This window comes from Palaemon carinicauda, chromosome 19 (genome assembly GCF_036898095.1).
Source record: "Palaemon carinicauda isolate YSFRI2023 chromosome 19, ASM3689809v2, whole genome shotgun sequence".
Taxonomy (NCBI): Eukaryota; Metazoa; Arthropoda; class Malacostraca; order Decapoda; family Palaemonidae; genus Palaemon; species Palaemon carinicauda.
Window position 1 is genome coordinate 127,432,009 of NC_090743.1, and position 24,181 is coordinate 127,456,189.

The following is a 24,181-nucleotide window of genomic DNA, read 5'->3' on the forward strand; positions in this document are numbered from 1 at the left end:
AGTAAGGAAAGTTCTAGCGTTGAAGAAATGTCTATTCCATTCAGTCTAAAGGCGAGGCTTAAGGCTGAGCGATAGCCTTTTACTGTCGAGACTGACAGGCGCATTTCTTCACGCAAATATAAGAGGAGCTCCACTATTGCTGGAATAGTGGCATCGAGAGGAGAGATACCCCTTCCACGACACCAACCACAGAAGACTTTCCACTTTACTTGGTAGACTACTGCTGATGACTTTCGCAGGTGTCCAGCCATCCTAATCGCAACTTGTTGCGAAAATCCTCTCTGAGAGAGGAGATGCTGGATAGTCTCCAGGCGTGAAGTCGTAGCGAAGCTACGGCTTTGTGGAATATGTTGGCAAGTGGTTGTTTGAATAGATAGTGTCGTGGAGGGAGTTGTTTTGGGGGCTCCGTTAGGAGTTGCAGAAGGTCCGGAAACCACTCTGCGTGATGCCATAGCGGAGCTATGAGGGTCATTGAAAGGTTGACCGATGTTCTGGCCTTGTTGAGTACCCTCCTCATCAGACATAACGGGGCAAAGGCGTAAACGTCGAAGTTGTCCCACCGTTGTTTGAATGCATCTTGCCAGACAGCCTTGGGGTCTGGGACTGGGGAACAATACAACAGGAGCCTGAAGTTCAGGGACGTTGCGAAGAGGTCCACTGTCGGAGAACCCCACAAAGTCAGGACTTTGTTGGCTACTAGTTGATCCAAAGACCACTCGGTACTCACTATCTGAGATGGTCTGCTCAGGTTGTCGGCGAGCACATTCCTTTTGCTGGGATGAAGCGTGCCAATAGTGGTATCGAGTGGATCTCGGCCCATCTCAGCATCTCTACTGCTAGATAGGATAGGTGCTGTGAAAGAGTACCTCCTTACTTGTTGATATAAGCCACTACTATGGTGTTGTCGCTCATCACCACTACTGCGTGGCCCGCCAGGAACTGTTGGAACTGTTGAAGGGCCAGAAAGACGGCCTTCATCTCAAGGAGATTTATGTGGAGGTACTCTTCTGACTCTGACCAGAGGCCTAAGGTCGTGTGGTGCAGCACGTGGCGCCCACCCACCCCCCCCCCCTTTTTTTTTTTGAAGCGTCTGAGAACAGCATCAAATCCGGGGGGAGGATGAGTTGATCCACTCCCTTTCGTAGATTCTCGTCGGCCACCACCACTCCAGGTCCGTCAGCTCCGCTGATCCCATGGGAATACAGTGAACCCTCGCTACTTCGCGGTTCGACCATCGCGGATTCACCACTTCGCGGATTTTTTCCATAACCCATATATATATAGTAATAATGTTATTTTTATTAGTAAAATAAATTTTTGAATATACTTACCCGATAATCATGTAGCTGTCAACTCCGTTGCCCGACAGAATTCTACGGGAGGGATACGCCAGCTATCACTATACTAGAAGAGGGTGTACTCACCAGCGCCACCTGTGGCCAGGTACTACAGTACTTCTTGTTGACACCTCCTCAATTTTTCCTCGGTCCACTGGTTCTCTATGGGGAGGAAGGGAGGGTCAATTAAATCATGATTATCGGGTAAGTATATTCAAAAATTTATTTTACTAATAAAAATAACATTTTTCAATATTAAACTTACCCGATAATCATGTAGCTGATTCACACCCAGGGGGGTGGGTGAAAACCAGTGTACAAGACTAAAGGATAGCTAAGTATCCCGTATTTCATATAATCAGTTATCTCAAAATAACAATGAAATAATAAGTACCTGGTAAGGAAGTCGACTTGAACCGTTACTCTGCCTTTATTAAGTTCGTCTTCCTTACTGAGCGCAGCGTTCCTCTTAGGAGGCTGAATCAACTCTAAGGTGCTAAAGTATATAGGGCTGCAACCCCTACTAAAGGACCTCTACACAACCTCTAACCCAGGCGCTTCTCAAGAATGAATTGACCACCCGCCAAATCAAAAGGATGCGGAAGGCTTCTTAGCCTACCGTAACAACCATAAAAACAACAATAAAAGCATTCAAGAGAAAGGTTAAAAAAGGTTATGGGATTAAGGGAATGTAGTGGCTGAGCCCTCACCTACTACTGCACTCGCTGCTACGAATGGTCCCAGGGTGTAGCAGTTCTCGTAAAGAGACTGGACATCTTTAAGATAAAATGATGCAAACACTGACTTGCTCCTCCAATAAGTTGCATCCATTATGCTCTGCAGAGAACGGTTTTTATTAAAGGCCATCGAAGTAGCTACGGCTCTCACTTCGTGGGTCCTTACCTTCAGCAAAGCAAGGTCTTCCTCCTTCAAGTGAGAATGGGCTTCTCTAATCAGAAGCCTTATATAATACGAAACCCCGTTTTTGGACATGGGCCTCGAAGGTTTCTTGATTGCACACCATAAGGCTTCTGACTGTCCTCGAATAGGTTTTGACCTATTAAGATAAAATTTCAGAGCTCTGACAGGGCAAAGAACTCTTTCTAGCTCGTTACCTACCATGTTGGAGAGGCTAGGAATTCCAAACGATCTAGGCCAAGGACGTGAAGGAAGTTCATTCTTAGCTAAGAATCCGAGCTGTAAAGAACATGTTGCAGATTCGGATGTGAACCCAATGTTCTTGCTGAAGGCATGAACCTCACTGACTCTTTTAGCTGTTGCAAGGCAGACGAGAAAAAGAGTCTTGAGGGTAAGGTCCTTGAAGGAAGCTGACTGAAGAGGTTCGAACCTAGGAGACATAAGGAACCTTAAGACTACGTCTAGATTCCAGCCTGGAGTGGGTAGACGACGTTCTTTAGAAGTCTCAAAAGACTTAAGGATGTCTTGAAGGTCCTTGTTGGAAGAAAGGTCCAAACCTCTGTGGCGGAGAACTGAAGCCAACATACTCCTGTACCCTTTAATCGTAGGAGCTGAAAGGGATCTCTCATTCCTTAGATGTAATAGGAAGTCAGCTATTTGGGTTACAGAGGTATTGGTAGAGGAAACTGCATTGGCTCTACACCAGCTCCGGAAGACTTCCCACTTGGATTGGTAGACTCTACGAGTGGAAACCCTCCTTGCTCTGGCAATCGCACTGGCTGCCTCCTTCGAAAAGCCTCTAGCTCTAGCGAATCTTTCGACAGTCTGAAGGCAGTCAGCCGAAGAGCGTGGAGGTTTGGGTGCAACCTGTCTACGTGAGGTTGACGTAGAAGGTCCACTCTTAGAGGGAGAGTCCTGGGGACGTCGACCAGCCATTGTAGTACCTCTGTGAACCATTCTCTTGCAGGCCAAAGGGGAGCAACCAGCGTCAGCCGTGTCCCTTCGTGCGAGATGAACTTCTGAAGGACTTTGTTTATGATCTTGAACGGTGGGAATGCGTAAAGGTCGAGATGGGACCAATTCAGCAGAAAAGCATCCACATGAACTGCTGCTGGGTCTGGAACTGGGGAACAGTACAAAGGAAGTCTCTTGGTCATGGAGGTGGCAAAAAGATCTATTGTCGGCTGACCCCACAAGGTCCATAGTCTGTTGCACACGCTCTTGTGGAGGGTCCATTCCGTGGGGATGACCTGATCCCTTCTGCTTAGGCGATCTGCTGAGACGTTCATGTTGCCCTGAATGAACCTCGTAACTAGGGTGAGGTTTAGACTTCTTGACCAAATGAGGAGGTCCCTTGCTATCTCGTATAGGCTCCTCGAATGGGTCCCTCCTTGCTTGGAGATGTAAGCCAAGGCTGTGGTGTTGTCGGAGTTCACCTCCACCACCTTGCCTAGCAGGAGGGACTTGAAGTTCAATAGGGCTAAATGAACTGCTAGTAGCTCCTTGCAGTTGATGTGGAGCGTTTCCTGTTCCTCGTTCCACGTTCCCGAGCACTCCTGTCCGTTCAAGGTCGCGCCCCAGCCCGAGTCCGATGCATCCGAGAAGAGATGAAGATTGGGGGTCTGAATCGCCAGCGATAGGCCCTCCCTGAGAAGGAGATTGGTCTTCCACCACAAGAGAGTGGTCTTCATCTCTTTGGTGACCGGGATAGAGACTGCTTCGAGCGTCAAACCCTTGTCCCAATGAGCTGCTAGATGGAATTGGAGAGGGCGGAGGTGGAGTCTCCCTAGCTCGACGAACAGGGCCAACGATGAAAGGGTCCCTGTGAGACTCATCCACTGTCTCACCGAGCAACTGCTCCTCTTCAGCATGCTCAGGATGCAATCTAGGGCTTGGCTTATCCTTGGGGCCGATGGAAAAGCCCGAAAATCCTGACTCCGAATCTCCATTCCCAGGTACACAATGGATTGGGAGGGAATGAGCTGGGACTTTTCTAAATTGACTAACAGACCCAGTTCTTTGATCAAGTCCAAAGTCCAGTTGAGACTCTCCAGACAGCGACGACTCGTGGAGGCTCTCAACAGCCAGTCGTCTAAATAAAGGGAGGCTCTGATGTCCGATAAGTGGAGGAATTTTGCTATATTCCTCATCAGATGCGTAAACACCATAGGAGCTGTGCTTAGGCCAAAACACAGGGCTTGGAATTGGTAGACAACCTTTCCAAAAACGAATCTCAGGAAAGGTTGGGAGTCTGGATGAATAGGAACGTGAAAGTAAGCATCTTTCAGATCCAACGAGACCATCCAGTCCTCCTGCCTGACCGCTGCTAGGACCGACTTCGTCGTCTCCATAGTGAACGTCTGCTTGGTGACATAAGCATTGAGCGCGCTGACGTCCAGCACCGGTCTCCAACCTCCTGTCTTCTTGGCCACCAGAAAGAGACGGTTGTAGAAGCCCGGGGATTGATGGTCCCGGACTATAACCACTGCCTTCTTCTGTAACAGGAGCGACACCTCCTGGTGCAACACTAGCCTCTTGTCCTTTTCCTTGTAGTTGGGAGAGAGGTTGATGGGAGAAGTGGTCAGAGGGGGTTTGCGGCAGAATGGTATCCTGTAACCCTCCCTCAGCCAACTGACAGACTGGGCGTCTGCACCTCTCTTTTCCCAGGCTTGCCAGAAGATCTTGAGTCTGGCTCCTACTGCTGTCTGGAGAGGAGGAGAGTCAGTGTTTGCCTTTTGAAGTCTTGGAACCTTTCCTAGACTTGCTCCTGGAAGAGTCTGGACGGGAGCTTCCTCGGCTGGGGGCTCTACCACGAAAGGGCGGAATAAACCTCGTAGCAGGAGTATCAGCCACTGGGGTGCGATAAGTCCTGGGGACTGAGGGAGCAACCTTAGTCTTACGAGCTGAAGAGGCCACAAGATCATGGGTGTCCTTTTGAATCAGGGCCGCAGACAAGTCCTTAACAAGCTCTTCGGGAAACAAGAACTTAGAGAGCGGAGCGAAAAGGAGTTGAGACCTTTGACAAGGTGTGATGCTGGAAGAAAGGAAGGAACAAAGCTGCTCCCTTTTCTTAAGCACTCCTGACACAAACATTGAAGCAAGCTCGCCAGATCCATCCCTAATAGCTTTATCCATGCAGGACATTAAGAGCATGGCTGAGTCCTTGTCCGCAGGGGAGGTCTTCTTGCTAAGGGCCCCCAGGCACCAGTCTAGGAAATTGAACATCTCAAAGGCTCTAAATACACCCTTTAGGAAGTGATCTAGATCGGAGAAGGTCCAGCAAACCTTAGAGCGCCTCATTGCTGTTCTACGAGGAGAGTCTACCAAACTTGAGAAGTCAGCCTGGGCAGCGGCAGGTACTCCCAAGCCTGGTTCCTCTCCTGTGGCATACCAAACGCCCGCTTTAGAAGTGAGCTTAGTCGGTGGGAACATAAAGGAAGTCTTTCCTAGTTGCTGCTTAGACTGCAACCACTCCCCTAAAATTCTTAGAGCTCTCTTAGAGGACCTTGCAAAGACGAGCTTAGTATAAGTTGACTTGGCTGGCTGCATGCCCAGCGAAAACTCAGATGGCGGAGAGCGGGGGGTAGCAGAGACAAAATGGTCTGGGTATACCTCTCTGAAAAGAGCCAGGACCTTACGAAAGTCAATAGGAGGAGGAGAAGACTTGGAATCTTCCACGTCTGATGAGGGATCCAGGTGTGCAGCCTCATCATCAGAAACCTCATCACCAGAGTGAGCGAAGTGAGAGGTAAGGTATGCTGAACAGCAGAATCTGCACGAGCGGGAGCAAAAACGCTTGTGGTTACATCCTCAAGTCTCTGTTGCTGAGGCAAAACCTGAGGTTCAGGCTGCAAAGGCTGGTCAAAAGGAGTAGCAGTAGGTAGGCGCATGGGTTGAGGAGGCTGACTCCTGGCATGAGTGTCTTGACTCAAGAGTTGCGCTTGCTGTAAGGTTAGCGGATGCGCAGTAGCAGGTTCCTGAGGAACGAGTTGAGGTTCCTGAGGTGTGAGCTGCGAGAGTTGAGGTAGTGGCTGCGCAGAACGCAGTTCTTGTCTCGCGAGTTGAGGTTCCTGAGGCGCAAGGCTAAGGTGTTGAGGCTCTCGCCTAGAGGAGGGTTGAGGTCGCTGCAGCGAGAGCTGAGGTGTCTGCCTCATGGATGGGAGAGGTTGTTGTACCTCAAGAGAGTGTTGCCTCACTGGTGGAACCGCAAGTGGAAGCGGAGGAAGTAAGGTATAAGCTTCCTGTTCCCATTGCTGAGGTTGCCTTAAGGAAGGCGGAGGAAGCTGCACACCGCTGGAAACTGGCAACTCAGTACGTGGTAAGGTATCCTGAGGAGCCTCAACATCGTACGCCTGGCAGACAGGACTGCGGTTAGGCGGAGCGATCGCAGGAGGAGGTGTAACCTTCTCAGCCTGACACTCACGCATTAAGACCGCAAGTTGTGACTGCATGGACTGCAGTAGAGTCAACTTGGGGTCGGCAGACACTAAGGTCTGCTGAGGCAAGGCCTTAACAGAAGAGATCTGTTGCGGCAGCACCTTACTCCTCTTAGGAGGTGTGCAGTCAACTGATGACTGCGGCGAGTCAGAGCTGATCCAATGACTGCAGCCAGGTTGTAGAGCTCTTGAGGTCTGGACTTTGCGTTTGATAGGTCTTGAGACCTGAGTCCAACGTTTTCTCCCTGACAATTCTTCAGCAGACGAGTAAAAGACGGGCTCAATCGTCTGCGGGTGGGAGTGACGGTCTCTGGAAGACACGCCCGCAACCACCGAGGATACTTCTGTGCGCCGATCAAGGCCTGCCGAACCCTTTTGCCCTTCGACATTGCTTCTCCCCTGGGCTTGGGAGCTTGCAAGAGGTCCCGGACTGGGAGGACGACTGGCACGCACAGAAGTACCCTCACGCACCACACTGACACTGACACTAGCACTTGGCACTGCACTGACACTAGCACTTGTCACAGCACTGGCACTATTACCCCCCACTGCACTCTTGACCTTAAGTTCCTTGACTTCGGCCATAAGAGACTTATGATCACTAACCACCGATTCCACTTTGTCACCTAAAGCCTGAATGGCACGCAAAACAACAGACATATCAGGTTGAGGGCAAATAGTAGGTTCGGGGGTAGCCACTACAGGGGGAGGAAAAGGTAGGGGATCATGAGGTGAGGAAAAAAGTGAAGAGCGAGAAGAACTCCTCCTAACTCTCTCTCTCTCTAACTTGGTTGAATAATTAAGAAATCGGACAAATTCAAGTTCCGAAAGTCCGGCGCATTCCTCACATCGATCTTCCAACTGACAGGGTCTTTCCCTACAGTCAGAACAAGCGGTGTGAGGATCTACCGAGGCCTTCGGAATACGCCTATTACAAGACCTACATCGTCTATGGGGTGGGGCTTGTGAAATGTCAGACATCTTGAATCAAAGAGTTAGCCAAGTGGGGATTCCAAATCAAGCAAAAAGATCGTTAACCATTAATCAGAACTAAATAATAGCTATCTAAGCTAATATAGAAGTTTTCCAGTAAAGCGACAGCCGAAATCTGAGAGAAATACTTCACCAAAAGCCGTGAAAATACTCCAAGATCATAAGCGTATCCCAGAACGTCTTGCCGGAAGCACGACAGAGGAAAAATTGAGGAGGTGTCAACAAGAAGTACTGTAGTACCTGGCCACAGGTGGCGCTGGTGAGTACACCCCCTTCTAGTATAGTGATAGCTGGCGTATCCCTCCCGTAGAATTCTGTCGGGCAACGGAGTTGACAGCTACATGATTATCGGGTAAGTTTAATATTGAAAATATATATATATATGTATGCATGTATTTATGTATATATGTAGGTATGTATATGTGTATACATATAAATATATATATATATATACACACACACACACATACAGTAGGGTCCCGAATTAAGCGTGTTCGAATTACACGATTCCCCTTTTCCGCGATCGCTATTTTTCAAAAATAAATTTTCTGTATCTACGAGGCTGTTCAAAGTTCGCGAGTCAAGCACTACAAAATGTATCAAATCTATTGTCTTTTTAAGTATATTGTTAGCCCTAAATACGGTGATTTATAATAAATGTTACAAAACAATATCAACATTACATTTCATTAACATAATTTCATAATGAATAGCCTATTTAAGGATAAAATCCCACATCAACAATGAAATCAACTGTTAACTGTGCGAGTCCAGCTGACAAAATGTAAACAGAAATGTGGTTACGTTCTCGGCAATCTTTATCTTTCTCCAACCTTACGATAATTGTAATGGTAGTGTTAATGCTGGTATATTAAAGCATTATTTTTGTTTAGTACAGTATATTTAAAAGCCTTATTTTTCCCTCTGGGCGTTCAAGGTTTTCACGAGTAGACTGGGTTCGTTTATCGGCAGTGAATAGCCTAAACTTCGGTAACGAGTCGTCAATATTTTGTCATATTTTAAACAGTATACATTTGATTTGCAAACATTGGTTTTGTAGAGTAGACGGTAAAATAAAATCTAGAGAGAGAGAGAGAGAGGAGAGAGAGAGAGAGAGAGAGAGAGAGAGAGAGAGAGAGAGAGAGAGAGAGAGAGAGAGAGAGAGAGAGAGAGAGAGAGAGAGAGCGAAATCCCTCTCTCTCTCTCTAGATTTTATTTTACCGTCTACTCTACAAAACCAATGTTTGCAAATCAAATGTATACTGTTTAAAATATGACAAAATATTGACGACTCGTTACCGAAGTTTAGGCTATTCACTGCCGATAAACGGTAACAAACCCTTTAATGCAAACTAACTGTATCCTTTGATATTCCTCTATATTTATCACGAATTCCTTCAATACCTCCTCAGACACTCTTATTTCAAATATCTAAATTATTCTTATCACAACTAACACCATCTAGTCATTTTCATTCCATTATATCTATTATTCCTCTGGATCTTATTCCCTTTCCTTATTCTGTTTATTCGAAGGATGCCTGAAAACTTTAAATCATTCATTCTGTTTATTCGATGGGATTCGTTTTTCCCTTTACCGTCTTTCAGAATCTATTTTTAGCCACTGGCAACCAAATCCCCCCTTCCCCCGTCTCCTACCGTCTCCCCTGCGAGTCCACCCAGCCTATCTCATAACTCCCCCCACCTTCATCCTCCCCTGTTCTAGGTCTGTAACCTTCTGCGTCATAATCTCTCTCTCTCTCTCTCTCTCTCTCTCTCTCTCTCTCTCTCTCTCTCTCTCTCTCTCTCTCTCTCGTTATACAATACTTACAAATAGATGAAGAAACCAAAATCGGTTTTCTTGAAGTGTCAATTAAATACAAAACGAAAAAATTATACCGTGTATACATCCATTTCGATCATAGCTTAAAATACGGTAACCGATTTCGTCCGCAAACCACTATTTTTTAGGAAACACCATTCTATTCCAGAAAATTTTTACTCTTTAAATGTCAATTGCACTATAATAAAACATGTACTTATGTTGTTAAATTTCGGGTGTGTTTTAAAAATCGAGTATTGCTAACTTATTTTTGTTTTGCTTTTGGCTGTGATCACATCAGCTGATGTCTAGCTTCCGCGCGAATACAATAACAAAGAATTGTTTACACAATTTCTTAACTTATTCAAACCATCTATACAGTTAATATTACATAAACACCAATGTGTTATAACCTATCATATTTATTGTTTAGTACTTTAAAACCATCTCTCTCTCTCTCTCTCTCTCTCTCTCTCTCTCTCTCTCTCTCTCTCTCTCACATCGAACGTTATAGCGGTAACCTAATTGTTCGGTGACTTTAAAAATAGGCCTAGTACTTTCTTCTTTTACCTTTTTTGCATATGGATCCATAATTGAGGTGGGTACAAGTTGACTTATAACTGAAGTTAGGAAAAGTATTTTGGATATGGAAAGGACAATTATCTTTCGTAACAGTTTAGAATTATCGTAAGTTATCACTCTGTCATTAGCGGCAGTTAGCTATTGTGGATTAAACGCATAAGGAAAAAAAAATTTCCAGCTTTGCTACGAATTTAGGAATTTATATGGATACGGTAAGTAAAATATTTGTAATAACATAATGTTTACTAAATGTTTGTAATATCATTAGTTATGACTTAGATCATGTGTGTTTAATGCATTCGTTTGTTTATTATAATCGAAGATGGAGTGTAAACAAATGGAAGGTTTCCGTTTCAGGCGGCATCATAAAGAAAAACATTTCATAAATGGCATTCATTTCATTTATTTGAAAGTTCTAATAAAAAATAATTAGAACATTGGTAATAACAAATTCAACATATAATCTATACTTGGTAAAATTGCTGTCAATTCAAAAACACAGATGTATAAATGCGTCTGTTTCTTCGTTGTGATCAGAGATAAACGTAAACAAAACATTGGTTGTCGTTTTCTATTGTCTTTTTAGCGTGTTTAGGAAACGCATGATATAAAATCGCCTTTATTTTTATAATTCTGGATTTTCAATCATACAACAAGCTAGTCTATAGAGTGATGGTTTTGCTATTCACCAGTTGTATTATACAATAGATATGACAAACATTAAAATTTGTCTGTATTTTGGGTCGTGTTATAACGGGAAATATATGGTGTTTACACCTATCCTGGTTGTAATTTTAACCATTTTTCAAGTTATTAGAACTTTAAAGTATATTAAATGTTTTATTTATTTACAAAAACAATTTGATATTATAAAGAAATACAGTATAGTACAAAGAAAGTATTGGAAATGGGTAGTAAACACATTTGAATAGGCAAATTGCTGGTTGCCATGGCCGCAATGGAATTATTTCTGTTAGTTGTGTGTTTCGAAATTCGCGATTTTCCATTTACACGAGGTCATTAATCGACCAAATTCTCGCATAATTCGGGACCCTACTGTATATATATATATATATATATATATATATATATATATCTATATATCTAAAGTAGGAAGATGTGATGTAGTTCTAAGGGAAAAGTATGGGAAATATGTCTGGGTAATAAGCAAAGCTCTACCTCCAGTTTGTTTCTACATTATGATCAGAGATAAATGTAAACAAAACATTGGTTGCCATTTTTTATCGTGCTTTTTAGCATGTTTAGGAAATGCATGATATAAAATCACCTTTAATATTTGTGCCTGTTTTAGTTTAGGGTACTGTAGTACATGCATTAAGTGTTCTGTACATTAAAGGGTAGTTTGTTAACAGTACTACGTACAAGGGAAGGTTTTAAAAGTCTGAATATACATGTTGAATAAATAGGTAAATATGGTGTCACTACTTCGCGGATTTTCACCTATCGCGGCCGCGACTGGAACCTATCTACCGCGATAAACGAGGGTTCACTGTACAGATGTCCGGGGAATCGAGAGTCTGATTCCACCAGGACTTAGAGTCGCCACTGGAGAGATCTCATCCTGAGGCGACCATTGGGAACTAGACGGGCCAGTGATGAAAGGTGAAAGAGGAGACGTAACCACGTCTGGGCTGGGAGTTCGTCTCGTCTGAGGAAGGGTCTTGTGACCTTCCTCATCCTTGCTATTCTGTCGTCTGATGGGAAGGCTTTGGGGAGCTTGGTGTCTATTATCATGCCTAGGTATACCAGTCTCTGTGTAGGAAGCAGAGATGACTTCTCGAGATTTACCATGATCCCCAGATCTTGGCAAAGTCTCAGAAGTTTGTCTCAGTGTTGAAGGGTTGACACCGAGTCTGCTAGGATTAGCCAGTCATCCAGATAGCGGAGGAGATTGATGTCAATCCTGTGTGCCCAAGATGACACTAGGACAAACACTCTGGTGAAAACTTGAGGTGCTGTGGAAAGACCGAAGCACAGAACCTTGAACTGGTATTTCCTGTTGTCTAGGCTGAATCTTAAGTACTTCCTTGAAGACAAATGGACTGGGATCTGGAAGTACGCATCCTTTAGGTCCAGTGTACAGATGAAGTTCTGTGGTCTTACCGCTAGTCTGACCGTGTCTGCCGTCTCCATGCTGAACGGAGTTTGCTTGACAAACTTGTTCAGGGCTGAGAGGTCGATGACTGGTCTTCAGCCTTCACACACCTTTCTTACAAGAAAGAGTCGACTGAAGAAGCCTGGGGACCCATCGAGGACCTCCTGGAGAGCGCCCTTCTTCAACAGGGTCTGGACTTCTGCCCGAAGGCCCTTTGCTGATCCCATGGCAAAGAAGTCTATTGATACTGGATTTCTGGTCAAGGGAGAGAGAGATGTTATGAACGGGACCCGATATCCTACACGAATCAAAGAGATTGTCCAGGGTTCGGCCCCGAGTTGCTTCCATCTGTACGAGCAACTTTGTAGGCATCCCCCCACTGGTGGACGAGTGCCTATCCTGGCGTTTGCGGCCTCGGCTGCTCCCTCTAGGATTCCCCCCCCCCCCCCCCCCCCCGGGAGGACTTAGTGCCTTTCCTGTCCTTGGCAGGAAAGGGCTTATAAGACACCATTGTCTTCGCTGCTGTCATGGTCGTCGTGTCTTGGTTGGACGGGACTTCTGAGGAGCTGGTGGTTTATAGGGCTTAGATGTCAGAACCCTATGGAGGAGGGAGTCCTGATGGGACTTCCTTCATCTCTCAGTAGCATGTTCCACGTCCTTAGGCTCAAACAGGTGGGCTCCCTCTATAGAGGAATGTCTGAGCCTAGCTATCTCGACGTTGGGGACTTGTCGGTGGAATCTCTCAGACACCGCGTCTCGACGTTTCAAGATGGTATTTGCCCACAAGTTCGAAACTTGGTGGGCGAGAAACTCAACCGTGCGTGTGCCTGAGAGAAGAAAAGTCCCCATTGCCTTCCTGGTACGTTCCTTGGAGAAATCCTCAGTTCCGATTCCCAAGGTCCCTAACCAGATATCAACCCACGAAGTAGCCTGCATAGCATACTTCGTGACCTTTTCCTGATTAAGGACCTCGGTCGCCGAGAAAGAGACCTGCCGGCTGGAGAGTCTTTCTAGAGAGATCCCCTTAGTGAGCTCTTCCAAAGAATGGTGGAGATGACGAGCTGGACTAGGCTCCTCCAGGATCTCGAAGTACTTCCTCTGTTGGACACGAGGAGGTGGGAGGAGCTTGTTGGTAGAGCCGGAACGATGGGAGGAGGCCTACTCGGAGAACTGTAGGGCGATCTCAGCCTTGGCACCCTTCAACCCTTGAGACCAAGGCAGGGCTGCACTGGTCTTTGAGGGCTTCTGGGTGCCCTTGCCCTCCCGAGGGAGTATCTCTGGGTCGGTAAACCCGTTGAGAACCCTTATAAGAGTCAAGACCTGCCAGAATGCATGTTCTGACTCTTTTTGCTCTCCTTCCGACATCGGACTTGCAGCGAAATCTCCATCTTCCAACCACGAGAGCTCTTCTCGGGGTGAGTCACAGACATCCCTTGAGTGGCTGGCTGTCTCCGTCTTGGTAGTCCTCGTGGAGGACTTTGGCAAAGTTTTGGAGTTTTTGGGCTCCTTCCGAGGAAGGCAGTAGGACTCCAAAATCAAAGGCCTGGATGTCATGTCCTTCCTGATCTCCGATAGGGAACTCTCGGCGTGAGGGGAGGCTTCCTCCGACGGTGGAATGGAGGAGGTCCTTCCCCCACGCGACTCCCTTGGCAAAGGTGAGGTGGGAGAGTATCCTGGGGAAGATACAGGAGGGACTAGCCTTGATGGCCTGACCAGAGTCAGTTTTACCCTCGAGGGAGTGACCACGTCAGAGACTCTTCTTTTCCTCTTTGGGGGGTGGAAGAAGCCATGGTTCTGTGTCGAGAGTCTGGAGCTACAAGCTGCTCCGATGAGCGGCCAGACATGGCAGGATTGAAGGCCTGTGCTACAGCTCTGACTAAGGCACTGAACCATGGAGGCTGACTGACCGATACACTGTCAGACAGATCCCCTGAAGAGAAAGGGACCAAAGGTTCCCTGCGAGGAGTTTCCTTTATAGGTGGGTCTGCCTTAGAAGAAGGTAGTTTTGGGATCCGGAACCCCTCTGCAGAAGCCTGTTCCCCTTTTCCTGATGGGCGCGCTGAAAGGCGTTTGCGGGGAGGGGAGTGAGGTGACCTGACCGAGTGCAGTTCCTTTCCTCATGTTGGTGAGAGCTGGCACTCAGGTTAGAGCTGGCGCGCGGGCGAGAAGCTGGCTTGCGTGCACAAATGAGTGGTGGCGCGGGCGAGAGCTGGCGAGTGTTGGTCCGCACACGCGGGGAAATGTTGACGTGCGCGAGTGTCGGGTGCGTGTGACCTGGTGCGTGCGCGTGGGAGAGATCTGGCAAGCAGGAGCGCGTTGGCGTGTAGGAGAGAGATGGCGAGCGGACGCGGGAAAGTGCTGGCGTGTGGGCGAGCGTGCAGGCGAGATCTGGCGCGGACGAGTGATGGCGCATGCGAGCAGGGGAGTGATGGCACTTAGGAGAGCGCTGGCGCACAGGAGAATGCTGGCGCGCAAGAGCTCGACGCGCAGGCGAGTGCTGGCGTTGCGGGAGAGTGTTGGCATGCAGGAGAATGCTGGCACGCAGGAGAGCGCTGGTGCGCAGAAGAGTGCTGGAGCGTAGGAGAGCGCTGGCGCGTAGGCACATGTTGCAGCTGCCGTCTATGAGGGCGAGCAAGTGAAGGGGCGTGCCGAAGTGTTGTAGAGCGCTGGCGAGCAAGCTGGTGCTGACGGACTGCTGGTGAGCACTGGTGCACTGAAGGAGGTTGGCGAGCTGAAGGGCGATGGCGCGCAACTGAGTACTGTACTTCAGTAGGGCCTCAAGAGGCTTTACCAGGAACAGGAATGGCGATGGAAGGTCGGCAGGTCGGTTGGATGGTAGATCAGGAACCGGGATGTGCCCTTTGGAAGGCCGAACATCCACCGATGGAGATCGCGAACGATCTGCAGAGAGGTCCAGGACCGAAGTCGGAGGACTAGTAGCAGGTCCAGGCATGGTGAAGGTCGAGGGCCAAAAGATGACTGCAGCGAAGGCTCCTCCTCGGGTGACGGCTGCGACGACGAAGCAAAAGAGCCGAAGAGGCGCCTTTTCACCGTTGGTGAAGTGAGACCTCTAAGGTGAAATGGAGGGCGAGCTTTACGACGAAGACGCCCTCTAGGGGCCGTTGGATCAGCAAGCTGACCGTGAGCCGCAGTAGTCCTCCGAAGAGGAGTCTCTATGAGTGAACTCCCCCGAGGGAGAGTAACAATCGCAGGAGAGACAGACGCTGGACTTAGTTTCCCCCGTTCCTGATTGGACTTAGTTTCCCCCTTGAATGATGATCACGAACAGGGGAAACTAAGTCGGCAGCAACAGCTGGAGAGTCTGGAGGAGCAGAGGAGTCGGACGAGATCATGGGCGACACCTCTGACACCACAACGTCGACAAGGGCCAGAGGATCTGCCTCCGATGGCGACGATGACTGCTGCACACTAGCACCCCGGCAGATGATTTGCAGCAATGCGTCCTTGGAGGGCGGACCCGAGAGCCCCAAGGACGACCAAACCTGTAACAAGGCCTCACCCGGGGGGATAGGGGGGGCCACTTCGCTAGGGGAAGCAACACCATCTCTCGAGGACCTGGTTGGCCAATATTAAATTGGTCTACGCTTCGGAGGAGGGTCGGGAGACCAAAGAAGAGGCCTTGGATTTTTCCCCCTTCGAAGGAACCTTCGAAGATGAAATATCCCGCTTAGATTTCTTCTTCCGCCGTCACCCAAACCTCTCCCACTGGGAGGCAGACCACTCCCTACACTTATTGTTACAATCACACCGTTGACCTCTGCAGGTGGGACAAAGGGTGTGGGGATCGGTCTCCACCGCCAACATAAAAGTTCCACAGGGCCGGCCGGTGAGTCTAGGGCAGGTGCGCATGCTTGCAGAAGTCAACACACAAACACATACTGTAATCGAAAAAAGAAAAAGCAATAACAGATTAATGGCAGTCCAAAAAAGGCGAAGGATGAAGAGGGGCAACGTTCATTCACCATCCGAGCCAAAAGTAAAGTGAGCTAAATCACAGGTGTGTGAGTGGCAGTGATAGCAAGCTAACCCCCCTAACCCCCGCTAACTAGCGGTGTGGGTAGTTAACCCTCGCTAAACTTTAATGGCTCGTCATTTCAGCTACACTGAAAGTAATACCCCTAATAAATAGCGTAGTTTACATTCCTGTTACGGAACAAAACTGCATTAGCTGGCAAGCCCCCTTAAACAGCCTTAGACAGGATGCGACAGTACAACTGTAATCATTGCAGTCGAAGACAAAAGTAAAGTGTCTTTGACAGGAGAGTGGGCAGAGCCAGGGGCTATCTCAACCACTCTCACCAGCTGTCATTAACTACCCTGTTATCGATTTCAGCTCCAATGAAACAATTCCTTATTTTAATAGTATTCAAAGCCTGTTTTCAAGTAAAATGAATATAGATAAATAAAGCTTACCATTCTAATTAAACTGGCTTTTTTATGTGCAGCACGGTATTTTGCCTTTAGTATTGCATCCCGATGAGCGGCCATCATCATTGTGTTGTAATGGTACCAGAATCTGGCAAATTTACTATTCATAAACCATGGATCTGGTACAGTCTTATCCTCTTCCACACTGTCTTCATCCATCTGAAATAAATCAAGATTAGGTAATATCTGTGCCATACATGTAAAAATAAATCATATCTATATTCTTCTCACTGTCAAAAATTTAAATACTGTACAGCAAAATAAATTCAAATGTGCAAACATTTTATTCCTCACATACCAATAGTATAACACACAAAACAGGAGTTTAAATATAATAAAAAGCATTAAAATGTCACAAATATTACAAGTCCTTTATATTTTTCCTAACTATACAAAACTTGAATCCTTTAATATGAGAATGATTCGAGCACAGCTGGAACAAAGCAGGTAAAACTTATAACATGGTATCGGCAATAGCCAGTAGTTAGCGGCCAGTAGTGAGGAAGCAGAAAGTCAAAGGACTCGGGTGTGCATAATAAGAAAAATTACAAATTTGAGAGTAATTTGTATTTTCCCTGATGATACAAACCTGTAGCTATTTACACGGATTATCTTTCGGCGAAGCTGGATGACTAGCCATAACACTTTTAAGCAAGGTGGCATCTACCAAACCCGCTAGTTAGCGAGGGGTAGGGGGGATTGCCAGCTACCCCATTCACTCACGTACCAGTGTGTCTAAACCACTTAAGATTGCAGGCAGGACTTTCTAGGAGGACAAGTGATGACGGGCCAATTTGTATAAATAGCTACGGGTTTGTATAGTTAGGAAAAATATAACTTCCAAATTTGTCACTTGTTCTGACGCTAAAGAGTGATGGGGGGAAAAGGATGAGTCCAATTCCCCTTGGAGGAATCTCCTGAAGGGGAGAAAAGACCAACAGGTGAAGGAAGTCTTTCCCGCAGATGCGAAGAGACCAACGTCTTTTGCCGTTGAAGGCGATTCTTCCTGCTAGCAGGAAGTATTGCTGAACAGAGGCTGGAGGGGGGAGCCTCCCTCGGAAGGGGAGCGGAAAAATCCAATTCCCGACAGAGGAATCGCCCAAAGGGGACACCAAACAGAAGTCTTTCCCGTAGACAGGAAAAGCGACCAACATCTTCTGCCGCTGTAGGCGATTCTTCACGAAAGTAAGAAGATTGCATTTCAAGGAGATTTAAATGATGGTACCATTTGGGCTCTGGTCCTGAAGATGAGTGGTACAGCAGGTGGCTGCCCCCCCCCCCCCCCCTTTCTTTGAGACCTCTGAAGGGAGCGTCAATTCTGGGGAGGAGAAACAAGGAGATCGATTCTTCAGATGAGATTCTTGTCTGTCAACCTTCTTCTCAGGCCTGTCTCCTGCCCAAGTCTCACAGAGAACCAGAGAAAAGGAAGATCCCTTGTGCTGAAACACCTGGGATCTGCATGCCCCTGAAGAGGTTGGATTCAACAGAGACCGATTCGACCTTGATGAACCAGAGTGAAACGGTGACATATGAGACGTAACCACTGCTGGGTGAAAGTACGTCTTGAAGAGGGAATAGCTATTGTCATCCTACGCATTGGACCCCGCCATTCTGCGAAAAATTTCTGCAAGCCGATACCGATGAACATGTCTATGGATACCAGTCTCTGACAAGAAAGTCGGGATTTACTCGAGATTTACTACAATCCTCAGATCATGGTAAACTCGAGGAGTTACCTCGGTATGTTACCGAGACTGTTAGGATCAGCCAGTCCCCTCGAAGTCTTTGAAGAACGAGGCAGATTCTGTAGGGCTAAGTTGACACTAGGGTAAATCCCTCATGAAAACCTGAGGTGCTAACGACACCAAAGCACCGTACCTTGACATGGAAAGCCTGTATGAACAAAGAAAGCGTCCTTGATAACGGATATCCAGGAAAACTAGGAGTACCAGTCCTAGTGGTTAAACGTGCACAGGAAGTCCTGGACTAACTATTTGTTTGACTGTAAGCCTTCTCCTTGCCAGACATAGTTGATGATCAAAGTTGTTCCCAGAGGAGAGAACAAAATTGGAGACGTCTATAGGAAGATCTGATTGTAGAAGCTCGGGAATATCTTGATGAACAAAGTCGTCTTGTCTGACCGGATGTTCAGATCGTGAAGATTAAAGAGAGAACTACCCTCACACCTCAACAGGTGGGTGGAAGAGACAGAAGTGTATGCTCTTGTAGCTAGGCTGCAGATTCTCTGTCCTTGGTGAAAAGAGATTAGTACTCCGAGCTCGTAGGAGAGGGTTATCCACTACTGGAAAAGACTCAGCCGAGAATGAGAGAGGGAGTTATCCCTAGAAAAGAACATTGACCGATGGGAGAACTCCGGCTGCGGAAACGAGTCATTGTCCAAGGGTTAACAAACAAGACTTGAGCTAAGCTAAGAGTTGGTTGTATATGCCTCTCCGTGGAAGAAATACGCGGATGGAGGCTGTAGATGCTCATACAAAGATCCGAGGGAGCATAGGCCGACGGAGACAGAGCAAGATGAGATGCCGATAAACTCTAGTGTTCTCAGGAGCGTCAGTCATCCAAGGGCTGACTGGATCCCTTGTTGCATAACTTCGTTGGCCGGAAGAATCCTAGCCCCTTAAGTTGCTATAGCCATAGTATAAGAGGATCCAATTCAATCCCTTACAACCGAGGGACCAAAAGAAGGAATAACCCCATGGGGTTATGTCTCCCAAAGCTGGTATGAAGGGCTGAGGAGCAGATCCAAGGAATTGTGCCCCAAGAACCGCATCCGAGATCTGACAAACTCTCAAACTTGTGGAGAGAAGAGAAGCCAATAACCCTAAAATATTATGCTAACAAGATTCGTTCTGACCCACCGGAAGGAGGCTGAGTCGAGTGGTCGGAAGTTTTCGCTGCGGGAACCGCTGTGTAGAACTGTGCAGTAACATCCTAGGTGATGTTACTGCATCTGAGACTCCTCTTTTTCTCTTCAAGGGAGAAGCAGCCAAGGTTCTCTGCAAATCTGTTGGTGCCGTCGGATGTTGCGAGGTCTCCGAAGAGTGAGATAATAAAGCAGGCCCGAAGGCTTACACAAATGCTCTGACAATGGCACTGAACCAAGGCTGTCCGCTAATGGTGGCACTGTCAGAAAGAGCTCCTGAAGAGAAAGGGATCAATGGATCCTTGTGAGGAGTCTTGACCGATGGTTGATACGGTGGGTCCGCCTTCAAAGATGGAATCTTCGGAATCTTGAACCCTTCTGTGGAGCCTCTTCCCCCTTTTCCCGGCCGGCGCGCTGTAATGTGTTTGAGGGAGGGGAATGAGGTGATGGTGACCTGTCAAAATGTTTGCCCTTTTGTTTTTTTTTTACTCTTACGTGAGTGCACAGAAGAGTGCTGGCACGTTGGCTAGTGCTGGAACACAGGAAAGTGCTGCGCGGGAGAGCGATGGCAAACCGGAGAGCACAGGTGAGCAGATGAGCGCTGTAGCACAAGTGAGTGCTGGCGAGCCGTAGAACACTGGTGCGCAGGGGAGCGCAGGCGAGCTGGAGAGGGCTGATGAGCTGGAGAGCACTGACACACAGGAGAGCGTTGCCGCAAAAGAGAGCGCTGGTGCGCAGGAGAGCATGAGTGCAGGTGCGCTAGTGAACGTAAATGAGCTGGCGAGCACTGGCAAGCCAGCAAACGCTGGTGCTTTGAACGGCGAGAATGCGCTGGAGATCGCTAGGACATAGGAGAGCGCTGAGGAGCGATGACGCGCTGGAAAGTGATGCCGAGATGTTGGCGAGCACTAATGCACTGATGAGCACTGGTGAGTTGGAGAGAGCTGGCGCCCAGCCAAAGGTCTGGAATGCTGCGAAAGAAGGTGTGTTCTCGAAGGCGAGTGATGTTTGGAAGCATCACGAGACAGGAACGGAGAAGGCAGGTCAAAAGTCGGCACAATGCAGGAACAGGGACGTTGGAAGGGCGAACATCCGCCGAGGGGGATCGCGAACAATCCACAGAAGAGTCCAAGGTTGAAGTCCAAGGAATAATGGCAGCATCGTCTGGAGAAGGTCCAGGACCGGGCGAAGGTCAAGGGCCAGAAGACGACGGAAAAGGAGGCTCCTCTGCGGGGAAAGGCTGTGAAGACGAGGCGCCTTTTCACCGATGGTGAAGGGCAACCTCTAAGGCAAAGCGGAGGCAAGCTCTGCCAGATCGAAGATGCCCTATGGGGCCCGTGGATCAGCAAGCTGACCTTTAGGAGCAGCAGTCCTCCGCAGAGGAGTCTCCATGAGTGAATTCCTCTAAGGAGGAGAAACACTCGCAAGAGAAATAGATGAAAGACTTTGCTTCCCCCTTGAAGGATGATCAGGAACGGGGGAAGCGCAGTCGGCAGCAACCGCTTAAGAGTCTGAAGGGGCAGGGGTGTCGGCAGCAGCAGCAGAAAACGCTTCAGACATCACTACGTCGACACAAGACAGATGATCCACCTCCGAAGTCAACGAAGGCTGCGCCCCAGCAGCACGGATGATGAGCTGCAGCAAAGAGTCCTTGGAGGGCAGACCCGGAAGCCCCAAGGTCGACCACACCTGAATAAAAGGAGAAACACACAAGGCCTCACACGGGGGGAGAGGTGAGGCTGCTTCACTAGGGAAAACAACACGATCTCTTGAGGACCGGGGTTGACCAATAATTAAAGGCTGATCGAGTAGGAGCTTCAGAAGAAGGTCGAAAAGCGGAAGAAGCCTTGAGTTTTTTCCCTTGCAAAGAAATCTTCGAAGGAGAATTATCCTGCTCTGACTTCTTCTTTTGCTGGCGTCCAAAACTTTCCCACTGAGAGGCAGACCACTCCCTACACTTTCTACTGTACACTTATTTTCAAGTTCACACCGTTGATCTCTGCAGGTGGGACAAAGGATGTGACGATCAGTGTCCACGGCCGACATGAAGGTACTGCAGAGCCGGCCTTCAAGTCCAGGGCAGGTACGCATGGTCGGCAGAAGTCAACACAAACACACGCTAATAAAGAGAATGCACAAACAAAAAGCATGGCAGTCCTAAATAACGAGGACAAAGAACGGCAACGACCGTTCACCATCCGAGCCAAAAGCAAAAGTGTGTGAATGGGAGCAGTAGCAAGCTAACCCCCCTACTCCCACTAATTAGCAGAATGGGTAGTTAAGCCTATCTAAAATTTTAATGGCTTGTCTTTTCAGCTTCGCCAAAAGTAATACCCCTAATAAATATTATAGGTTTGTATTAGTTATGGAACAAAATACAAATTTATATTTTTGGGGGTGTATGTATGATGATGGCCAAGCCCCTTAAAGCCCTTATTTTCAACCCTATCGCAAACCTGCCTAAAAATAAATATGCCTTAGAATTTCCAAGTCGAATTAGACAGCCATGGGTACAAATATCTAGAAAATGGGAAAGAAACTTCCATTTTTAAGTCCGCACGAGGCATTATTCGTCGATATACAAAGCCTTCCATTTAAAAGAAAAAAAAATTAGGGTCGTTACTAATATTAACGGTAAATGTGTAGGAGAGCTCCGAGGAAGATCTTGAAGAATTTAAACACCTACAATTCACTATTATATCATATAGAACGCTTATATAATAGTCAATATATGAGCAGCTTCTATTTAACGAAGATATTCGTGTGTATAGTTATGTTTCACTTGGAATTTTTCTAAGTGTTTGTTTTTGTTTACTGTGTGATGTCTTGGCTAAAATGAGCTGTTTCACCGCCTTACTGCGTATGGCAAACTAGTTCTCAATGCTATTCTAACCAATAACAGGTGTTTTCTTGACGTCACACTGTTTGAAAACCAATCATGGCGGTTTTTACAAATCTAGCCAATGCTGACACTTATTACTTCACTTATCCCTGCTATTTTTCCACCAGTTACCACAGTTTACGTGAAGTTCCGCGGAGGAATATTTTTGCACGTCTCGGATCTCCCTTCAAACTGAAAAGCTCATTTTGCCGTGAAGTATGGAGCAAATAGCAGGACCTTCATCCCGTTCCGACTGTGTCACTTGTGACAATTGCTTTATTTCTTATGGGGATTTTTGTGTACATTATTCAGGGAAAGTTGATTTGCTAATTGCATTTGCTCAACGTCATGGTTTGATTTTGGCAGAGAAAAAGTGCCCTAATTGTGAAAATGTGTGCCGTATAGATTACAACAAATTAGCCTTCCGGTATGATCGTAGTGTGGTTATTCGTGGGAAAAGGAAGAGGAGGTGCAATTTTTTCGTGTCTTGTTTCAAAGGTAAGTTAGATATTGAGACTAATTTGAAGTTTGTGTTCCTTTTTCTGCAAAAGGTGTTTTCATTTGAATTTGTTTCGTTTGAACTGAAACTCATTGTGGCCTTAAGGGGGGGTCGCAGGGGGGGCGGAGGCCCCCCCCCCCCCCCCCCCGGTAGGCCTAGGTAGGGGTACAGGGCTCCATAGGCTAGGTTAGGTGGGTGTCTTAGGTTCGGTGGTGCCCTGAAAATTACTGTGGCCTTAAGGGGGGGTCGCAGGGGGGGCGGAGGCCCCCCCCCCCCCCCCGGTAGGCCTAGGTAGGGGTACATGGCCCCCAGGGTAGGGTAGGTAGTTGTATTAGGTTCGGTAGTGCCCCGAAAAATCACTTTTCTCCTCCTCCCCCCACCCAAAAACCCTGCTTCCCACTGGGGTCCCCCATAATTGTAGTAGTAGGTTTATGCTTACATTTTCTGTGTAAGAGTTAGGTGGTTGTAGGAGGATTATCTCACAGTTTCAAGGTAACTGTAGCTCTAATTTGCTGTTTTCTTTCGTTTTCTACTTTTAGAAACTTTTAAATCGAGCGCGGAGGTCTCCTACACATTTACCATATTAACATATACTAAGACCTTCGGACTGTAGAGAACGTCCTTGGACTAACACTTCCAAACACTAAGGTAAAACACTAAAGTAACGTTACCTTTTCAGAACAAAAAGTTACAGATGTCAAAAAAACTAATTATCTTACACTGGTGTAAATTGTAAGAGCACTTAAATTACATTAATTGTTTAATGTCATGTTTCACCAGTCTCCTAAATTACAAACGCAGATCGTAGCATGTCTACTAACTTGGGTAAGCAAATCAAATTTATGGGTAAAGTAAAGAACAGGTGACATGATCCGTAAATTACAGGAAATATATATTACTTACCTTTGATGCCATAGTAGGCTAAAACAAAATCTATCTAAAATATTCCTAGTTATTTAAATAAACAAGTGAGAACAAACTAACACTTCTCGTACGGACATTAGTCAACGGCGTTTTGTTTACATTTCTTCTTCTTCCATTTTAGTCAGGGTTGCCAGTTTGGCCTTTTTTCCGGCCAAAAAAAACTCAAATTTGACCTTTTGTATTTAAATAGGTTGGCCTTTAGTAATATGAAAAAAGCCGGCCCTTAAATACTATATTTTTGACCTTTTTCTATTAATGGGTTGACCTTTTAAAGCCTCTGTTGATTAGAAATTGACCTTTCCTCATTTAGAAAACCTGGCAACCCTGATTTTAGTAGGAGA

General features: G+C 46.9%; 1 protein-coding gene across 4 annotated transcripts in view; it reads right to left on the bottom strand.

The window, feature by feature from the left end:
• Window positions 1-23,956, bottom strand: part of LOC137658848 (gem-associated protein 8-like) — a 119,889-nt gene extending 95,933 nt beyond the window's left edge. For 3 of the 4 annotated variants that reach the window (XM_068393947.1, XM_068393950.1, XM_068393948.1), the window contains exons 1-2: window positions 23,820-23,955; window positions 16,638-16,811 (exon numbers count right to left, since the gene is read on the bottom strand). In XM_068393947.1, coding sequence (XP_068250048.1) covers window positions 16,638-16,811; window positions 23,820-23,831 — 186 coding nt within the window. In that variant the 5' untranslated portion in view covers window positions 23,832-23,955. Of the gene's footprint in view, window positions 1-16,637; window positions 16,812-23,819 lie in introns of all 4 variants that reach the window. The other variant, XM_068393949.1, reaches the window with a different exon arrangement.
• Between the last annotated feature and the right edge of the window lie 225 nt (window positions 23,957-24,181).